We start from the raw sequence: 15,226 nt of genomic DNA, 5'->3' as shown, positions 1-15,226 counted from the left end.
ATGCATTTTATCTTTATGAAAGAACTTGTAGAATTTTCTCTTTGTACTTTGTAATTAATCATTTCATAATAAATTATTTTGTAACTACGTTTTTTTTTAACACTTAAGTCTAGTATTTATAAGTTACTTATTCATATTTATATTTTATTTTTATGTTTATATTAAATTATAGAAACAATGTGGTTAATTGTAATAGAGTATACAGAGAGTTGTTATGTTGTGATGAGATGTTTGAATGGAAATTAAATCATTAATAAAAAAATATATATTTAAAATGAACTGAGGCATGCTTAATGCTGCCATGTGATGGATTAGATTTGCAGGGTAATTAATGAACTATTATAGAATTGAGATATTAAAAATTAAGAGGAAACTCTACATAATTTTTTTGATAGAGGCCAATGTAATAAAGAAAATGGCCTTAAGTTTTTAATACACAACAAGTAAATGTTTGAATTGTATAAAATAAATTTGACTTGTTAAACTTAAGGTCCAATAACCTTATGTCAAATGATGAAATTGAAAATAAAGTCAATTTAAAAAAAAACATCGAAGAAAAAAAACTTGAGTCAACTTGGGTTAACTCGACTAACTTGCTACACGTAAAATGAGATAGAGATAAAAATATTAAATTTAAAAAAAAGACAGAAAAAATACTGAAGTTAAATCAATAAAAAACCACCAAGAAAAAAAACTTAAGTCTATTCAGGTTAACTTGACTAACCTAAGCCGGGGATAACCACACAAAAAGAAAATAAAATAAAAAACACAAAGCTTAATGACTAATAATTTAATTCCAAATGATGAAAGCAAAAAATAAAACACAATTTGAGAAAAAAACCTGAGTCAACTCAGGTTAACTCGACTAGCTCACCACCCGGGATAACCCCACAAAAAGAAAAGCAAAACAAATTATGAATATCAAGGCCCAATAACCCAATGTCAAATAATAAAATTGAAAAGAAAAATAAAATTGTAAAAAATGACCTAAAAAAACAAAACTTGAATCGGGCTAATATTTAAAACCAGTGACCTAGGTTATGAAACCAAGATTAACTTATAGAAGGCAGATATGAAAAAATAAAGCAAAATTTCCAATCATAAAAAATAAAACAAATAATAATTAAAACAATAAGGACGAAATATGGTACAAAAACTAAATAAAAGAAAACAATTAGGGACTAAATTGAAAAACAAAATAAATTAAGAAAATGATAAGAAAAAAAATTAGGAATCAAAAGAATGAGGATCAAAATTGGATAAAAAATTAAATGAAATAAAATATTAAGGGACAAAATTGAAACAAAATCAAGAAAATGATAAAAAAAAAACAATTAAAGGAATGAGGACTAAATTGGATATAAAAATTAGATGAATAAAACAGTCAAGGATGAAATTGAAAAAAATTTCGTAAACATAAAACTCAACACAAATAACAATCAAAATAATAAGGACCAAAATTAAAACAAATACAAACTAATAGACACAACTAAATTTTGTAAGGTTAGATGCAAGTACCGATGTCCAGAGAGAAAAAAAAGAGGGAGAAAAAAAAAAACATGCCATGCCCTAACCACCGCAAATTGAATATTTCAGGAGACGTGAAGGTTGGCTTTTTTTGGACGTCGGAAGTCGTTGTACTCGCCGCTCAAAAGGTGTAGACAGCGTCCACTTACCACCGAGTGTGTAGCACGCGTCAACCACTTTATATTTTTAATAATATTTATTAATTTTTAGAAGACTATTTTACCCTTCATTCAACCATGTTTAGTTTTTTTCTCTTTTAATGACAGTTTTGTCTTTAAACTATTAGAAAAAAATTGAAAGGATCATAAAGTCCTTGCTAGCCAAGCATTTTTTTTTATTCTAATGGTAAATTATTAATTCTATTGTGCAGCAAAAATATAAAGAGGCCGGTATACCCCTTTTAATTTGAAAATGTTAATTGAACATCATGGAAAAACCATTTTACCCTTTATTTAGCTCTCATTTTGCTTACATTGTGGAGGAAGAAAAGCATCAATTCAGCGTAGCAATCCACATTAAACGCGGTCTTTATCCAGAGTATTTTACTGATTACCTTTTAACTCCTTTTTTATCAATTTTTTTTTTTTGATAATATAGCATTGTTGTCTCAATTGTTTACTACAATCGGTTTCTAGTCTCTCATGAGAACACAAAGGTAAAATTAAGAAAAACTAAAATTTGGAAGAAAAAGAGAGAGTAAAAAATAAAAAAAATGTTGGCAATTTATTACACTAAAGACTCATTCCAACAGACATGGTCTTTTTTCATAATTCGCTAGCCATAATGCTTTTTTCAAGGTCACCAATAGGAGGGACGTTTAACTGGTAAGAAACGACCAGAACATGAAAGTTCAACATTGTACACGCCTAACTAGTAACTTTTGTCACTTTTGCCACTTATTCGTCACTTTTGCCAGGGCTAGCTAACCTATCCCATTCTAGACGCCTAACTAGTAACTATTAAATAAAGTAACTCTTTTCTTAATCACATCACTTTTTTTTTAATTAATGTTGGTATTTAGATCAGTTTACATACACCTTAATTAATCATACAAGCCTCGAAGTTAACGACCATGTAAGTCTCCAGTAGCCATCATATGAGCAACCACAAGACTCGAACCTGAGACCATAAAGAAAGCAAACATCTTAATTCCAAATTTTTACCACTGGACCACCACCTAGATGGTTTAATCTATAAAGGAAATCCCCACAGATTCAGCAAATAATCCCTTGCCCCCTGCACAGGATCGTGCAACCATCACTCAAGCCTAATATCAAGCTTGTAGCGGCAAATAAATCTTCACTGTAAATGCAGTGTAAATGCTAAGACGCAACCTTAGCTTTGTTTCTAAATTCAAACCTGCAATCCTGTGTATATATATGTTAACAGTTGTATTATTCAAAATAACAAAAAACATACTATTCTGAAGTTTATCAATTAGCTCAATTCTCTAAAAACTTCATATCTTCATCATGGTATCAGAGCAAGAAATCTCCAACGAGAATTCGATCCCTCACAATCATACTCCAATCTCAACTCCACCCTCTCCAACTGAAACACCCCTGATTGCTCTCAACATCACATCCCAGATAAATGATAAACTTACCCCCTCTACATTTCTTCAATGGCGCGCTCAATTTGAAGCCTTACTCATCGGGTATGATTTTCTTGACTATGTCACTGGAGAAAAAATCTGTCCCATATCCACCAGCACATCAATCTGTGCTGTCCAACGAACTCACTGGATAAGGCAAGATAAGTTTATCCTCAGTGCCATTTTGGCATCTACATCTACCGTCATCACTCCTCTCATTTCAATGGCCAAGACATCAAAGGATGCATGGCATAAATTACATGCTCTGTATGCAAGCAAGTCCAGAACCAGAGCAATGCAACTTAAAGAAGAACTCACAATGATAAAGAAGGGCAACCAGTCAATTCAAACATACCTTCACTCTGTAAAATCGTTGGCAGATGAAATCTCCCTCATAGATCACCCAATCTCTGAAGATGATCTAACGCTCTATATCCTAAATGGCCTGGGAACTAATTTTCATGAAATTGCAGGTCCTATTCGCGCCCGAGAATGACCACTCACTTTTGAGGAACTTCATGATCTCCTTGTCAGTCATGATGCATATCTTCGTCGCCTTGAAGCCTCCTCCCATCCACTGATTGCTTCTGCAAACTACACGCACAGACAAGCTTCTTATGGTCAAGACAATCAGTCTTTTAAATCTGCCCCAAAGCCCCACTTCTTTGACAGGTCATATGGCCAAAAAAACAAACCTCCAGCTCACTATCGCCAGCCTGGCAACCCGAGAGACAGCAACAAAAATTATGGACCACGTCGTTTTTCTCCCAAATGCCAACTGTGTGACCGCATGGGTCATACTGCAAAACACTGCAGTCGTTTTCAGTACAACACACCAACAGCAAACTGTACTTCCACCTCACCAGCACAGGATACAAAATGGCTTATAGACTCAGCCGCGTCTCATAATATTACTGATGATCTTGCTAATCTATCTATTCATTCAGAATACGATGGCACTGACGAAGTGATTATTGGTGATGGTTCAGGTTTGCCTGTTTCTCACATTGGCTCCTTACTTTTTCAATCTCCCAACCGTACCTTTCATTTAAATGATACCCTTTGTGTTTCTAATATACAAAAAAATCTCATATCTGCTCATCAATTTACTCGTCAAAATCATGTTTTTATTGAGCTTCACCCCTCTTTCTTTCTTGTTAAGGACCAAATATAAATCATATCCTGGGACCTCACCTAACAGCTTAAGCTTTTGGGTTGAGATGGTTCTTTGACATGGTATCAGAGCCTTGATGACCAAGTGGTCACGAGTTCGAATCTCACCATCCCCATTTATTTGATAAAAATTAAGCACAAGGTAAAGTGGGCATGTGCAAGTTTCAAGCCCAAAGGGCTTTCACTTGAGGGGGTGTGTTAAAGAATAATATAATTTGAAATTTTATTTACACAGTCTCCAAATTATAAAAAGCTAAAAAAATTTAGTTGTCTTTGTTTTCCTCTTATCCGGCCATATAACACAAACAAGTTACAACCAAAATCCATTCCTTGTATTTTCGTAGGATACTCCTTAACACAAAATGCATACAGTTGTCTTGATCCCCTGACAAACCGCCTATATCAATCACGCCATGTCATCTTTCATGAAAATGAAAATGGTATCCCCTTCAGCCAATTTTTCACACCTAGCCCGACAAGTGCCTCCCCTGTTCATGGAAATTCTTCATCCCCTCCTACGCCTCCACCAGTGACTTCGGCAAGGGTACCCATTCTCACTGCTCACTCAGGTAATGAATCCCTCACTCTGTCTTTTACTTCACATGAACTCACATCTTCATCTTCTCCTTCAGCATGTTCTGCTCCCAGTATTTTTCAACCTACCTCATCTCCCCTGCCAGATCTCTGTAACCCATCCTCATCAGTTCTTTGTGCAGTTTCGCCCACCTCACCTCCTCATCCCTCAAATCCTGCACCCAACCGGGCTCACTTAATGGTCACCCGTTCCATGAATAACATTTACAAACCCAAACAAGTTAACATCACCACAAAACACCCCCTCCCAAGTACTGCAGAGCCAACTTGTGTGGGACAGGCTCTCCGTGAGCCACACTGGAGATTAGCAATGTCTGAGGAACTCACAGCCCTCATGAGGCATGGTACATGGGAGCTGGTACCGCCTCCTCCTGACTGCCAACCAGTTGGGTGCAAATGGGTTTTTCGGGTCAAACGACATCCTAATGGTTCCATAGCTCGGTTTAAAGCCCGCTTGGTTGCAAAAGGATATCATCAACGGCCTGGCCTGGACTACAGTGAAACGTTCAGCCCTGTTGTGAAACCTGCCACCATCAAAACAGTTCTCACCGTGGCTGTCATGCAAGGCTGGTCATTACGGCAACTAGATGTAAACAACGCCTTTCTGCATGGGAACCTGCATGAAACAGTTTATATGTCACAGCCACCAGGGTTCCAAGATACCACCACTCCACATCATGTCTGTCGGTTAAACAAGGCAATTTATGGCCTCAAACAGGCCCCTCGTGCCTGGTATTCTGCTCTGCAATAGGCCATTCTGAAACTAGGATTCCACAACTCCATAGCCGATCCTTCTCTATTCATCTATCACAGTGCAGCTGTTCTGTGTTATCTACTGGTCTACGTGGATGATCTAGTCATCACTGGTAACACTCCATCCTTCCTGACTCATGTGATTCATCAACTTGGCATCCAATTCTCATTAAAAGATCTGGGCACACTTCATTATTTTTTGGGGCTGGATGTTATACCCACCAAAAACGGGTTGTTCTTATCGCAACATCAATACATACGAGACCTTCTCTTCAAAACCAACATGCAGGGTGCTAAGGATGTCTCTTCTCCTATGTCCACATCAGTCCAGCTCAAGCTTATTGACGGCACAGCACCTTGCAACAACACTGAATTTCGAAGTATCATCGGTGATTTACAATATTTGTCCCTTACTTGTCCTGACATTTGCTTCGCCATTAATAAGTTGTCACAATTCATGCATCAACCCACAGTCACTCACTGGTCTGCTGCCAAACGTTTGCTCCGCTATCTGAAGAAAACCATTTTCCTTGGCATTAACATAAATCATCAGTCTTCATTTGATGTTACCACTTTTGCTGATGCTGACTGGGCTGGAAATTATGATGATCGCACCTCTACTTCAGCTTACATTACATTTCTGGGGATCAATCTCATCTCATGGAGCTCTAAGAAACAACGGGCTGTCGCCAGGTCCTCAACTGAAGCTGAGTATCGTTCACTAGCCACTGCTACGTCTGAAACAGTTTGGTTGTTGTCCCTGTTCAAAGAACTCTGTCTCCCAATTCCCTCTCCACCAAGACTGCTGTGTGACAACCTGGGAGCTACACACCTCAGCTTCAATCCAGTTCAGCATTCCCGGATGAAACACATTCAGATAGACCTCCACTTTGTTCGTGATATGGTTCAGAGGAAGATTCTCAATGTTCAGCATGTCAACACTCATGACCAACTGGCAGATTTTCTAACAAAGCCTTTGTCTTCCCAACGTCTGCATTCTTTACAGCTCAAGATTGGCTTAGCTGATGGCTCATCCATCTTGCGGGAGCGTATAAAAGAAATCCCCACAGATTCAGCAAATAATCCCTTGCCCCCTGCACAGGATTGTGCAACCATCACTCAAGCCTAATATCAAGCTTGTAACGGCAAATAAATCTTCACTGTAAATACAGTGTAAATGCTAAGATGCAACCTTAGCTTTGTTTCTAAATTCAAACCTGCAATCCTGTGTATATATATGTTAACAGTTGTATTATTCAAAATAACAAAAAACATACTATTCTGAAGTTTATCAATTAGCTCAATTCTCTAAAAACTTCCTATCTTCATCATAATCACACCACATTTTAATTAACGTCAACATGGAATTTCTTCATTGCATGATAATATCTCTTGAAGTAAGACTGCATTTAGTCAATAAGATATTTCGGTGACAATTTCTGCAGAATCTCTCTTTGCTAGGAGAGTTCACACTTTCATTTGCTTTCACATGCAAGAAAACTTGATTACTTATAGCACAATGTGAAATATTTTGAATTCTGTAACACAATCTATAATCTTTTATATATATAGACACATCAGTATTAGCTTAAATTTTGTATTCACCTTCGAATCAAGGCATGTGACAGACATGGGAATTGCCCAAATTAATTATATATAGACCTTCGGCAAGAACTTGTAATCTTCAACTCGATACGCTAGAATACTGCAAAAAAAATTATCCGATTTCATCTCCATTTGTTTTAGTTCAACCTCTTACTCTAGTAATAGAATACCTTGAATTTCAAAGACTGCATATATTCAATTAAACGAGCTGAATCTCCCGTTGACTAGTATTTCTTTGCAGAAACCTGCTGCAAGTTATTGACTTTTGTTGAAACCCATCCTTTTAAATTAATATACAAGTCTCTCCTTCTGAAAAAAAAATCGTTGGAAAATCTAGGAAGCTCGTGCCTCTTTCATTTTTTAGGTGGGATTTGGCCAACGGTGAAAAGTTGCCACGAGGTCACTGTACCTGATTAATTAACGGTTCAAAGTAAACTCAAAGGAAAATTAGGTCACCACAAGGCAACTTGTTGAAAATGGAGATATGGTTAGGTCTGCAGGCTATTATAATAATATAATGGGGTGGCATCATATTTAGTGGAATCACCAAATTAATACTTAAAATAATATTTGTTATATAAAGAACAAATGAGTGATAAAGTACATAGAAGCGATAAAAGCCTACCAGTATATCCTCAAATGAGTGATAAAATACATAGAAGCAATATGACAGAACACTAGAAAATTGTTGCTACAGGATGGGCTAAAAGCAATACATCAAACTAATGGCAATGGACACGAACATCAAAGCAAAGGTAGCAACAAGACTTGAGGCGGCTGAGGGTGGTGGCGGCGGCGGTGAAGAAGATGGAGTTTCAGGTGATGTCCCTGGTGAGGGGGTGTTGCCTGCAGCTACGGTAATGGCTAATTTTTGTCCCGCGGAGCAGTGGCCAGCAATTGTGCAAAGAAAGTAGCTATCTCCCGTAACATTGATTGTTGCTGGTCCAGTTGTCACAACATTGCTTGGACTGCCTGTGTTGCAATTATCATAATCACTCTTTGAGACAGTGGCCACATCGTGTGCACCTGTAGTGAATGTGAATGCTGCCAAAGCAATAGTTTTGCCAATTAAATTTAAGCAACCCAAAGAGAGAAAATTAGAGTGTTGAAGTATCCTTGATTTAGTTTTAATATCGAGATTACGTTTTTCTTCAAACCAATTTTAATAAGTATATGTAAATATATATATATATATATATATATATATATATATATATATATATATCGGAGCATTGACCAAAAAAGATTTTCTTAAGGAAATTATATGTTCAAATTAAAATATCATGTTATACTAGTTCACCTGCTAATTAACATATAATTAATTCTTGGATTTAATCTTCAAAGATCAAAGCAGGATTTAACAGAAAGTATTAGAGACAAAGAATTGAGCATAAATATCGGTGTTTTGTATGTGTAAGCCAACTTACTTAAAGTGTCACCAAGAGCGAAGGTTTTGCCTGAAGCCCAGTCAGAGTAGAAAGAGGTGCTAGTAGGTCTTGTCCAACCGGTGCCGTCTCCAACCTGATAAACTGCTGCCTCTGAGCCACGCAACAATAGTGATACTGCTCCTAAAACTACAAAAACAATGAGACTTCTCATGTTGGTTAGTCTAGTGTGTGTGTTCTCAAAGGTAAAGTCACCCCTTCTCTAATATGATCTTTCTCTGTGTGTGAGGTTCTCTATCTAATCTTCTTATCTATAAATAGAGGGAGTTGGAGTATTGTCTTTAGAGAAAGTTGGTCCTTTGGCCAATGGATTGGTGCCATTTGAAGGGAGAAATCTTGCAAAATATTGATATAAAAAATGGGGGTAGGTGTTGAATGGCATCATCATCAAGAAGTAAAACCGTGATGAATGACTTGATGATACCATATACCAAACTTAAGGTGTTTAGAAGTATGGTTGTAGTTGTTTTTTAAAGTATTTTTCATTCAGAAAAGTATGTCATTAATATTTTTTTTATTTTTTTAAAATTATTTTTGAAATTAGCACATCAAAATGATTTGAAAACATAAAAAATATATTACTTTTTAAAAAAAATTCAAATTCACTTTTGTTGGTGATTTTTTTTATCTTTTATTGACACGGATAATCGTTTGATTACTTTTATCAAAAATATAAGTACTTGAAAGTTATTCAGGTGTATATATTTACACATAGATTACTTTTTTTATTATCTAGTTGGTTTTTTAACAATTTTGTAATTTAATAGATATAAATATTATTAAAAAACTAGCTAACATATGCATGGACAAAACGTGCGAAGCTGTCTGAGGACCAAACACTACCTTTTATAATGACGTTTAAATTGGCATGGGTAATCATTTTATTCAATTCACTTTTGTTGGTGATTTTTTTTATTTTTTATTGACACGGATAATCGTTTGATTAAATAAAAAATATATTTAAAAAAAATATTAAATATAAATGAGTGCATGACCTGTGTTGCGAGATTAAACATTTTAATCTTAGTTATTTCTTGATCAAATATCAATTTAATTAATTAGATGTCTAGGTATTTCTATTTATGATTAAGAATTTTTTATCTAAAAATATATTAAAAAAATCTGTATATTTATTTTTTTACTGTAAAAAATTATTCTATCCGCTGCTAGGCAAATGTTAAATACCTGGTAGAAAACTATATGGTGTGCCTGCATGTATATTCTTGAGAAACTACACTGGCTTTGGCACGTATTTCCATCTTGGCAACAAAAGAAGAAGAAAAGGGATAAAATGTAGTAGTTGGTAAAGTCATGTGCTCTTGCATTTGTCAGGAATGTCAGCTGTAGCTATGAAATGTTTTCTTGTAATGAAAACGCGTGAATGATATTTGCATATACTGGGTCAAGTGGAAGGTCGGTTAATTTATTTGTTTTTATTCCTATGTTATTATTTTGAATTTGAATGTATTAAGAATATGAAAAAGACTTTTTTTAATATATTAAAAAATAATTTATTTTTTAAAAAATATTTTTTTAAAAGCATACAAACGGCGTGTAAGATTACTTATGTATGGATGACCTGATAGAAGCCCAAAATGATGTCACCCCAAAGAGAGAAAAATCCAAAGGCATGGGGGGCAAATGACGCCGACAAAGTTCAAACACGACGACGTTTCTCTCAAGCAGAAAACACTTATAAAGCAAAACTTCAACGGACATCATCACTTGGGCACATTTTCCAATATTATGTACATATTTTCTTGGTAATACAAGTCTACTTACTATAGGGTAGCTAATGACTCTGACCCTCGTGTAAAACAAGCCTTCTCCAGATTTACTTTGACTTGGTAAAAAACTTATTTTGGTTACCTTAGGGTTTATAAGAAGATTAAGAGAAATATTTTTGAAATACCAAAACAACAGAGGTTATAAAAAAAAAATCATCATCAATCCTCTCACGTGTTCTTATCTATTTCTAGCTCGATAAATTATTTTCGCTCTTAGAAAACATGATACAAGGCTTGATCCCTGTGACTCCTGGTGCATGGTTAACACCAAGCACGAATAAAATATAGAAAGTAAATGCTGGCCTGCTATTAAAGCCTGAAAAATGAAATTAAGTCCTTTGCTTTTCGAAGGAAGGTCGATTTGTATAGCCTGTTGTCCAAGTCACATCTTTGTAAAACGCCATAATATTTGGCCTGGTCTAATTGTAGGTGTATCATTTGTTTAGGAGCATGATTGTTATGATAATTCAAAGTAAATTTGTTTTTTTAGGAATATATTAAAATAAAATTATTTTATTTTTTTAAAATTATTTTTGATATTAACCTATTAAAATAATCTAAAAATATAAAAAAATTTATTTTAAATAAAAAAAACACGGTGGTTTACACAACGTTACAAATACCACCTCCAGCAACCAAGGATTCACGTCCTTAAAGGTCCTTTTTACTTTTTAGCTGGAGAAATATCCCACGCAACAAGGACTACAACTCTATGGGCCAGTACTTAGCGTTCCCCCTCAGACACTGATGTATGCTAATTTGTTTGGAAGATTTGATAGCCATCAGGGATGAGTTTGCTAAATCTACTGTAGATAGATCGATGCATTCCGTGTGGTTCTCCATTTTACAGAACAAAAGTCAAACTCCAGACATTGAAGAGGATACCAGTGAATGAAGATTAGATTTTCAAACTATGCCCCAATCATATGAATCCACACAAGGATTCATGCCTGCTCGTCAGATGCATGACATAGAAAGGTCATAATACACTAACAAAAACACCTCTCCATGATGAGCTTTTGATCTCTCTGCTAGAGCAGCAGCAGATTCTGAAACAAACTTGGCACGAGACGGATGATTCTAATGAAACTAGTCCGAGACACGATCACAATCTTTTTCCCTAAATACAACGGTTGGATAGGGAAAACTGTAACAGATAAAAACAAAAGGTTCTGTTTGATAGGAGCTGAAATACATTTGCTGAAATAGATAAAAATCACAATTCCTGGGAAATATATTATGCAAGTTAGAAAATCAATGTTTGTTTTTTTTTTGTGCTCCGGGTGGCATTTATGGTATCGGACCAGCATGTATTTTTGTACTCCGAGTGACATGAATGGTATCAAACCAAGAACTTTTGACTTCCAATGCTGGTTTTGCTCTAATATAATAATGACTGGTCCAACATTATTGCTTCAAAAATAGAAACGAGGCAGCGGCAGAGATTGTCAATATCAATATGTAGGACTTGGACAAACCTTGAGCTTGGACAGCCTGCACGAGTGCAAATGAAAAAAGAAAAACAGGAAAAAATAATGATAATTAGAATTTCGTCGTTCAGATAATAATAGAAGCCAGATCATAGAAAAACACAAGCAGTCGCACGTACAGACACTGCATCACCTTTCTCAGTTACCCTTCTCCAACTTACGAGGATGGGCTGTTGAGTACTACTGTATATGCATTTCCCTTTACTGTTATGAAAGAGACATGCAAATCCTCTGGTGGTAACTTAATATATATATAGCCCCTTAAATTCAGCTTTCAAAAGACAGCAATTTGTTGGTCGCTAGAGAATAAAATTGTATGGCATGTCTAATACATTTTAATATGTCAGAGAATGGTTTGAGATAACAAATATCATAATCATATATGATAAAAGTGCTCAAACTAACTCAACCCACTGCATGTCTGTAGTTTAGTTACTGCGTGATTATTTAAGAGAGATGGATCAGAGATCCAGAGCGCAGTGCAGAGCAAAATGTAGCACTTTCTAGCAAATTAAGGCTGCTTTTGTTTCCGTTAGCTTTTCCGTTTGTAGTGAAACGATAGTAGGAAGGTATCTGATAATAAATCAAATTATATTTTATTTAAAAAATTGAGTTTGAAATATAAATTTTATAAAGTAGTTTTTTTAATTTTTTAATTGAGTTTCGTAAAAATTTTAATCGCGTTTGTTTTTGCGTTTTAAAAAAATTTTTGAAAAATTTAAAAAACATTTATTTTTTTCTTTGCTTCAAATTAATATTTTTTAGTGTTTTTAAATTATTTTGATACGTTGATATCAAAAATAATTTTTAAAAAATAAAAAAAATTATTTTAATGTATTTCTAAGTAAAAAGTACTTTTAAAAGCAACCGTAACCACAATCTCAAATATAATACCAAATATTTTATACATGTTTTTTTACTATACATAAACTTCAAGTATAATTTTTATCAAACACATTTAAATCCAACAAACCACATCTAATCATTCTTTTTTAAAACTTATTTATTTTAAATTACAACCATAAAAACTACCTCAAAAACAAACAATCTATAATACTATCAGTGAAAATGAGACCCAAGAGAAAGGAGACAACTAAACGAACAAATCTAATCCCAATATGTTGCCTTTTAAATGATATATGGTATAAAGAGTCTCATACCTTCAACGATAGAAGTGATGAATCTGCAGATGAAGATTTAAGTCCATGAAACCCAATATCGTATGAAATGCTTCCATCAGGCTTGAAAAGTCCAAAATTCCTCTCAGAAGTCGGCCCAGGCTTCAAATTCTCATTAAATACTGCAAAAATATAGGCCTTCACCACCATTTTCGGCCTGAGTGGTGTACCTTTCTTCTTTGCAAGCCTTTTACGCAGGTTATAATTATATTTCCTTGCATTATTAACTGTTGCTGCAGCTTCATTATCATCTCCACGTGAGGCCCAACCTGTCTCTGTAACTATGACTTCCATCTTTTTGAATCCAGCATCTTCCAGAGCAGCATAGGCTGCATCAATCTGCGCATCAAGCATGTTATCATAGTGCAAATCTGTTTTCATGTCATATATTCCGTTAGTTTTCTCGAAAAGGGCATAGTTAATATCAATATTCTCTGGATTGTACGTGTAGGCCAGGAAAGGATATGCATTCAAGCAGAACGGAGAACCAATTTGTGAGAAGAACTCCAAGAGCGGCTTCATGTATTGTGCAACATTCTCTTCAAATATACACGAAGAGGGAGGGTAAGAATTAGCAAAAACAGCTTGTGAATGTGCTGTAGTAATCTGAACTGCATCAGCCAAGCCAAGCTTATTTATGGCTTTGTAAACATTTTTAACAGCTCCCAGGAGAGCTTCCCAGAGTTCATTATCACCTCCTCCTAAAACTTCATTACCCACAGCAATCCCACAAATACTGGTCTTAGGAAGGAATGCTTGCACATTTTCTTTAACCCAAGACATGGCATGGCTAGCATTAGCACTCATGTCTTTCAGATATCCATTGGGAAGCCCAACAACAAGTTGAAGCCCAGTGCCACTGAATGCCTCGAGGACGCTGTGATCAGCATCATAAATCCGAACATTCCTAATCCTTGCTGCCCTGAGAAGTGTAGCAACTTCATCTGGTGAAGGGATGTTATCTGCAATTCTTCCATAATTTATTCCATAGGTTCCAGTGAATGCTTCAGCTGTTAGAAGCTCTGGAAGGAAAGAAGAAGTAATTTCTTTAACCACTTTCTAATTTGTTTCAAGCCACCAAAGAACAAGGAACATAGAACAAATGCAAAAACAACAGATAAGACCAACGAAATCCTCCAAATGTATATTGAATTATGTTATGAGGATACAATGATCAATCGATCATAACCAAACTAAATTTGACTTTTCCTATTCTCTGCTTTGTGTAACTCGCAGATGCAAGACCAATGAATCCCAATATAGATCATTGAAAAGACAAGATGAATAGTGCTATAATACAATTCACAGCAGCTCCTCGTATTGACTAAATATAAAATGAGAGAAGACTCAATGATTCAGCGGCACTCTTAACACTTGAACAAAAATTGTAATAGTAAAATCATCCTCAGACAAGGAGCTCTATTAAAGAAACGCTAAAACTACCTTTAATTCTTTACTTAGAAACCAAACAAACAAGTTTGATCCACCAAAGAATTGAGTCAGACAATTTCTAAAAAATGGCAAAAAGAAAAGAAAAATCCCATATAAGAAATTCGGACGGTAACAAAAAGAATAAAATATCAAGAACAACAAAATCAACTCTCTTAAAATTTTGTAAGCATTGAGCAATCATTGTGGGAGAAACAAACAACACACTGTGCTCCAGTTGACTACAGTCAATACACTTTAAAGTCACCAAAAATTAAAAGCAACCCAAGAAAATCCACCGTAAGACTAGCAAGCCCCCAGTTGTAATAACAAGCTGAAAAAAACTCAAGACATCAAAAGGCTTAATGATCCAAATTCCATTCAATTCAACAAAAAGTCTGAGATCAACCCAAGTAAGATAGCAACAAAAGGAACCCTTTAAATCAACTAAGAAAATAGCAGAAGAGGAGGGAAAAAATACCAATCTTTTGAGAAAAAAAGAGCAAGAACGTAAACAGCAACTGATGATGATGACGACGACGACTTTTCATTGTGAAGATCTCACAGCCACCCCCAACAGAATAAACAAAATTAACTAAGCAAAGATCTCTATTTGAATTAACTCCTTTAATGTTACTGAAACTCTTCTTCT

General features: G+C 35.2%; 2 protein-coding genes across 2 annotated transcripts; both read right to left on the bottom strand.

Moving 5' to 3' along the window:
• Positions 1-7,797: 7,797 nt before the first annotated feature.
• LOC133687855 (umecyanin-like) lies at positions 7,798-8,993 on the bottom strand. The gene is made up of 2 exons (XM_062107190.1): positions 8,674-8,993; positions 7,798-8,290 (listed from the first exon to the last, which is right to left on the bottom strand). Exons 1-2 carry the CDS (start codon positions 8,843-8,845, stop codon positions 7,950-7,952), a joined length of 513 nt encoding a protein of 170 aa, XP_061963174.1. The 5' UTR covers positions 8,846-8,993; the 3' UTR covers positions 7,798-7,949.
• A 2,623-nt stretch (positions 8,994-11,616) lies between these two features.
• Positions 11,617-15,220, bottom strand: LOC133688665 (glucan endo-1,3-beta-glucosidase 14-like). Its single transcript, XM_062108237.1, has 3 exons — positions 15,056-15,220; positions 13,129-14,168; positions 11,617-11,972 (listed from the first exon to the last, which is right to left on the bottom strand). The coding sequence occupies exons 1-3, from the start codon at positions 15,123-15,125 to the stop codon at positions 11,886-11,888; spliced, it is 1,197 nt and encodes a 398-aa protein (XP_061964221.1). The 5' UTR covers positions 15,126-15,220; the 3' UTR covers positions 11,617-11,885.
• Positions 15,221-15,226: the final 6 nt, after the last annotated feature.

The sequence above is a fragment of the Populus nigra genome, chromosome 3 (genome assembly GCF_951802175.1).
Source record: "Populus nigra chromosome 3, ddPopNigr1.1, whole genome shotgun sequence".
NCBI classification, from domain to species: Eukaryota; Viridiplantae; Streptophyta; class Magnoliopsida; order Malpighiales; family Salicaceae; genus Populus; species Populus nigra.
The sequence above is the reverse complement of the archived record's forward strand: the minus strand, read 5'-3'. Positions and strand labels throughout refer to the sequence as shown.

Bases quoted from the DNA above. Each gene is read 5' to 3' on its own strand.
- LOC133688665 (XM_062108237.1), bottom strand. From the start codon at position 15,125: ATGAAAAGTCGTCGTCGTCATCATCATCAGTTGCTGTTTACGTTCTTG. The intron at 14,169-15,055 runs GTATTTTTTCCC...CTTTCCTTCCAG, and splicing joins CTTTTTTTCTCAAAAGATTG to AGCTTCTAACAGCTGAAGCA. The intron at 11,973-13,128 runs GTATGAGACTCT...GCACTCGTGCAG, and splicing joins CATCACTTCTATCGTTGAAG to GCTGTCCAAGCTCAAGGTTT.
- LOC133687855 (XM_062107190.1), bottom strand. From the start codon at position 8,845: ATGAGAAGTCTCATTGTTTTTGTAGTTTTAGGAGCAGTATCACTATTG. The intron at 8,291-8,673 runs GTAAGTTGGCTT...TTGCTTTGGCAG, and splicing joins CGCTCTTGGTGACACTTTAA to CATTCACATTCACTACAGGT.